The sequence below is a fragment of the Chiloscyllium plagiosum genome, unplaced genomic scaffold (assembly GCF_037043375.1).
Source record: "Chiloscyllium plagiosum isolate Xiang-an unplaced genomic scaffold, Cpla_swu_hap1 HiC_scaffold_16, whole genome shotgun sequence".
Lineage (NCBI taxonomy): Eukaryota > Metazoa > Chordata > Chondrichthyes > Orectolobiformes > Hemiscylliidae > Chiloscyllium > Chiloscyllium plagiosum.
Genome location: NW_028270154.1, coordinates 65,476,965 through 65,483,212, shown reverse-complemented (window position 1 = coordinate 65,483,212; position 6,248 = coordinate 65,476,965). Strand labels below are relative to the sequence as shown.

General features: G+C 43.3%; 1 protein-coding gene across 1 annotated transcript in view; it reads left to right on the top strand.

Moving 5' to 3' along the window:
* The first annotated feature begins 773 nt into the window (after positions 1–773).
* LOC122556761 (alpha-1A adrenergic receptor-like) overlaps positions 774–6,248 on the top strand; it is a 30,611-nt gene continuing 25,136 nt past the window's right edge. The window contains exon 1 of the mRNA XM_043703888.2: positions 774–1,955. Within this exon, the coding sequence (XP_043559823.1) occupies positions 995–1,955 (961 nt within the window). The 5' untranslated portion in view covers positions 774–994. The remainder of the gene's footprint in view (positions 1,956–6,248) is intronic.

Here is a 6,248-nt window from a genome sequence, read left to right as displayed (position 1 = left end):
CCTTTTTAACAGAGAAAAAAAATCTGAAACCTTCGGGACGCTGTTTTCTGAAGATAATGTATTAGAATTTTAAAAACTTTAACCCTTGCCTTTTAATGAGTGATTGCTACTTCGTTTGGCAGAATGTGCAAAACTCAGTGAAGGCCTTCCCTCAGCGCCGCTCTTTGCAGCGTTATTCTGCAAAAGCCACACCACCTCGTCCTTCTCAAATCGTCTGTTTTATATCCACCCTCCAATCTACCCCGTTAATAATGAATTATACCTCACAGCGTCTATTTGTGTCTCAGGAACAACCTTTCAGTGTTATACACTCTCTGTCTACCATTGTGCCAACTCCTGCCCCACTATCACCCTGGTATTACTTTGCACCCACTGTCTATCCTCCCACACCCGCCCGCACACCCCCCCCCCTCCCCCATTCCCGAGAAATCTGTCAGTAGTATTCGTCCACATTGTCTATCTCCCCCATTGCGGTTACCGCTCACCCAGGTACACCCTGTCAGTGTTATACACCCATTCTGTCTATCTGTGCCTCACGAACATCCTGCCAGTGTGACACCCACGCTGTGTCTATCTCGCCCACCCCTCATTCCCACAATGAGTGCTGACCCTCCTCCCCGGTTTGGGTCTTGCTCTGATCTTTCACAAAATGTTCAGTGATTATTTCAGCCGGATCCTGACGTCAGCCAGCACCTTTGACATGTGTGTGTGTGTGTGTGTGTGTGTGTTTTGCCTGAAGCGGTGAATATAAAAAGCGGAGAGCAGGAGGGAGGCGCTAACACAGAGGAGCTGAGAGACATACTCTCGGGTTCTCTCCAAATGACTGTGAGACTGCTGTGCTGTTGCGAACTCCCTGGTGATAAGTGTAGCTTGCCAGAAAGGCAACTGGAGCCGCTTCTGCGCCGGACAGCTCTCTCCCTCCGAGTCCTGACTGCGGGTGCTATGTTTGTGATGGGACTTCGGTGCTTGGCTGTCACATGAGCTGAAATGGAGAATGGTCGTTAACATGAATTCTGTGCACTCTGCTGGCGGTGGAGGCGACAACCGATCATCTCCGGAGCCCCTTTTCTACGATACCAACTTTACCAGTAATCTCTCAAACGGGACTTCCCAGAACGGCACCTCGCTGAGCCCGAGTAAAGGCGCTGTGCTCGGGCTGGTCCTGGTTCTCTTCATTTTATTCGCGCTGGTCGGTAACATTTTAGTCATCCTCTCGGTAGCTTTCAACCGGCACTTACAGACAACCACTAACTACTTTATCATCAACCTAGCGATCGCAGACTTGCTCCTCAGCACCACCGTGTTGCCTTTCTCAGCTACACTGGAGATCATAGGCTACTGGATATTCGGAAGGATTTTTTGCGATATTTGGGCTGCAGTTGACGTGCTCTGTTGCACTGCCTCCATCATGAGCCTGTGTGCCATTTCAATAGACCGTTATATCGGGGTACGGTACTCCCTGCGCTACCCTTCCATTGTGACCGAGAAGAAAGCAGTGCTGGTCGTGGTTGGGGTCTGGGTCTTGTCCATAGTCATCTCCATCGGCCCCCTCTTGGGTTGGAAGCAGCCAGCGCCTCCTGATGAGACTGAGTGCCAAATCACGGAAGATGCTGGCTACGCTCTCTTCTCGTCCCTTGGCTCATTTTATATCCCTTTGACTGTCATCCTGGTGATGTATGCCAGGGTGTACATTGTAGCCAAGCGGACAACCAAGAACCTCGAGGCTGGGGTGATGAGGGAGACATCAAACTCCAGCGAGCGAGCTTTGCGCATCCATTGCAGGAATATTCAGGACGAGTCCATCGTCTCCCGGTCCAAAGGGCACCACATTAGAAGTTCCCTCTCTGTCCGCCTTCTCAAGTTCTCTAGAGAGAAGAAGGCCGCGAAGACGCTTGGCATTGTCATGGGCATGTTCATCTTGTGCTGGCTGCCATTCTTCATCGCTCTTCCCCTTGGTGAGTAGAAGCTCACATGCAGGCTAACCTCGCCAACATTTGCATAGCTATGATTCACTTTTGTTCTTCATTGAATTGTGAAGAAAATCCAATGCCTATCACTGAAATTATTCTGGAGATAAGCTATCAGTACGCTTCCCAACTTTTAATATTTGAAATAGCGACTTACAGGTTTGACCTTGCTGACCGATGTAGGTCCAGTACATGTAAGTATTGCAATCGCTCCCTTACACTTTAGGGATGACCGTTTATTGTACAGCATCGACTTTTGAATGTTAGCGCATTTCAGGGGAGGCTTTATTTTAGGGGTTAGCTAATCTGTTGAACAGCTTAAACCCTCAAAAAGTCAGGTGAATTTTCTCTCTATCAATATCATTTCTTTTTGTCTCCAAGTTTCTAACCGCACTTTGTTTTTCGAAGTTGAATCCTGCCGTGTACCCACTTCCGGCTAGTTAATCGGACCATGGGTTTTGACTGCACAACAATTGGCTTAGGGGCCAAAATTAAGTTTCGTACGGCGCTACACCTCTCCTATTGATACACCCCGGGCTTTAATCAAATTACATTTGCTTTCTGACGTTAATTAAGCATTTAATTCATTAAAAAAAAGAAAGTTTTAGAAAAGGTAAAAAGGTCGTAAGTATGGGGACGGAAGCGGAGAGGTTTGCACCCGCTACCGAAATCAATGAACAGTATGGATCAGCTCACCGGGCCAGGCAGCATCAATGGAGAGAAACAGAGATAATGTTTCAGGTCGATGACCTTTCATACGGATCTGAGTTCTTCAAGCTTCTCTGTTTTCAGATTTCCAGCAACTGCAGTATGTGGCGTATGTCTTTTGACACGTGTAAGGGATATTCGACCATATTGTTGAGTCTTGTTCAGGGTAATAGATGACAGATTAGTCCTTTATTACCTTAAACAAGTTGTTTCGGGTGCTCATGGAACTCGCTCCTATCGATACTGGGGACGTGATCGTTATTGGAGCGGCACTTTCGTTAAAATAGTGTTAGATCGGGCAAGTTACAGTCACAGTTGTTTGGTGAGAGGCGGTCAATCCAGACGGACAAAACCTTCTGAAAATAACTGTCTTTGAAGTTGCTAATTTCAACATGACAACTTTCATTTCAAAATGTTGCATTAAATTTCCCTTCGTTCCATATTCTCTATCTGAATTATGATGGAAAATACACATATATTGCTAATGCACGGAGGAGGGGATTCTAATTTGGAAACAACAGGTTGAAGCTGCGTTAATGTTGATACGAAACTGGATCGGAATTGAGAACTGTTTCGGTAGAATTATGAGGCCAATAATAATACATTCTAAAAGTTGATACCTTGCTATTATTGAACCAGAACATATTACAGTAGAAGAAATAAGAATGAAGTAAAATAATAAGTTTTAGAAAATGCTTAAGCATTGACTGGATTTTCAATCAAGAGAATTTCCAGTTGAAAACAATACTTAGTTATCTAAACCTAAACCCCAATACTTAGATATCTGCAGTTATGTTTCCAAGTTAGCTTCAAGAGGTCAACAGCATCGTATCAAATACATTCCCATCAAAGCAGATTTAGATTTCAGTTATTCCAATACAGCTGGCCTGGGCAGGATGACACACACTTCCAGAAGTTGAACCGAGACCTTCGCACATAGAGGTACGGATAGCATCACTGGACTCTCAAGATCGTTTTCATATGCAGAGTTAATTCCGGTGTTTCCTAAGAGAGACCAATTGCATTTGTCGCAAAGGAATGTTTTGTTTCCAGCTCAGGGTAACGTGAGCTCAAATATTTCACACAATCGGATGATGCTAATTGCGTGATTCTGGCATGAGGAAGGTATTAAACTAATCACTCTGTCAGTTCTACTGGAATAACCGTACTGAACTCAGTGATACCCATTCTGTTTAACACGCTAAGCACGGACACAAACATAACTGATACATGCAGAGACATCAGTAAAGAGTCTGAACAAAAGTTGGGGAAAAAAACTGCGCAATCTGAATGTCTGAAGCGTGAACAGGGAAACAAAAGGAATCCACGGTTCAGACAGTATTTGGGAAGAGAACAGAGGCGTTTACAATTTGGAAAGAATGCTTGTTGAAACAACTCTATTAAACCCAAACAGCATTGTAAGAGGAACTAGGCAAAGGAAAAGAGTTGTTTTGACGGTGGCAGGTGAAAGTGCACCCACTTAATAAAGGGACATAATAACTTGTTAATGGCTTGAGTGGGAAACGGAAGGTGGTGAAACGGCAGATCTAAGCTGAATACGGCAGTGCAGCACGCAATGAGAGAATTTAATATACAGTATAAACATAAAAGGTAAAGTGTGAATTACTGTAGGAGGCAGGGAAGTGGTAAAGAGCTAAACACAGCAATCCTGAATCTCGACAATTGCAATCTCAAGACTGCAGCACTGAATTGTTTCATTACATACAATTGATTGCATTCCTGATAAAACTAAAAATCACACAACACCAGGTTATAGTCCAACAGGTTTAATTGGAAGCACACTAGCTTTCGGAGCTACGTTCCTTCATCAGGTGGTAGTGGAGGGATCAATCCTAACACAGAATTTATAGCAAAAATTTACAGTGTGATGTAACTCAAATTATACATTGAAAAATTGATTGTCTGTTAAGCCTTTCATCTGTTAGAATACAGTGATAGTTTCACTTCTTTCATGTATAAATCACAAAATCTTTTTTTTTTAAGTTGCATTTTCGGTTTAGCTGTTAACAATGGTGATAGCTAGACAATATGTTGAATATATCATAGACAAAGAACACAGAGGGCCAACACCTTCAACATATTGTCTAGCTATCACCATTGTTAACAGCTAACCCGAGAAAGCAACTTTTAAAAAAAGGTTTTGTGATTTATACAAGAAAGAAGTGAAACTATCACTGTATTCTAACAGATGAAAGGCTTAACAGACAATCAATTTTTCAATGTATAATTTCAGTTACATCACACTGTAAATTTTTGCTATAAATTATGTGTGTTAGGATTGAGCCCTCCACTACCACCTGATGAAGGAACGATGCTCCAAAAGCTAGTGTGCTTCCAATTAAACCTGCTGGACTATAACCTAATGTTGTATGATTTTTAACTTTGTACACCCCAGTCCAACACCGGCATCTCCACATCAGGACTATAACCTGGTATTAGGTGATTGGTACAGTGGTTAGCACTTCTGCCTCACAGCACTAGAGACCTGGGTTCAAATCCCGCCTCAGGCAACTGACTGTGTGGAGTTTGCACATTCTCCCCGTGTCTGCGTGGGTTTCCTCCGGGTGTTGCGGTTTCCTTCCACAGTCCAAAGATGTGCAGGTCAGGTGAATTGGCCATGCTAAATTGCCCGTAGTGTTAGGTGTAGGGGTATGGGTGGGTTGCGGGTCGGTGTGGACTTGTTGGGCCGAAGGGCCTGTTTCCACACTGCAGGTAATCTATTCTAATCTTAACTTTGTACATCCCAGTCCAACATCGGCGTCTCCAAATCATTATATCGTTTTGCACCGATTAGTAGCTTGTTTGATAAATATTAACAGCGTATGTGAATTTTTTCACGTGAGAATGTCAAAAGTTATATTTAACAATTAAAAATGCCAGTTAAGACTATACATTCCTGTATTTTACATGAACACTTGAAATTAATGATCTTTGCTTTGTCGCATTGTCCAGTCTCCATAAATCTTAGTCCATCCAAAACGCTATTGCCAACACCACGTCCGTCATTCCAATGTTCTTGACCTACAATGCCTGGCAGTTTCCCCAAACCGCAAACACAATGTTGGCTTTCTGATGTTCACAGTCTTCCACAGCGTTTCTCCTCCCTTTATCTGGAGCCCCCTGCTCCGCTACAAACGTATCAAAGTCTCTGTTTTTCGGCTTCCTTTAAATATCATGTTGTTTGTCGATATTTCACATAAGGTGCAGGATAAAGTATACCAAAGGTGTTTGTTCGAATACACGTACATATGCAATGAAGCGTCTTCTCACTTTCCTCCATTTACACTTTTCATGAACAGAGAGAGGGGGGAAAAATCTCCTAGTCTCTAATTGCATTTATTTTACAGTCTTACCAGGTAACCTTACGAAGTTTCATTTGTAACTCCTGACGAGAGGACTGACTTTAACTTTCTCAACAGCAGAAACAGAAGTTGCTGAAGAAACCCAGCAGGTCTGACAGCATCGGTGGAAAGAGGTAAACAGAGTTGACATTTTGTGAACAGTTCTGAAGAAGAGTTCTGAAGTTCACGAGACTGGGAAGGTTAACTCCGT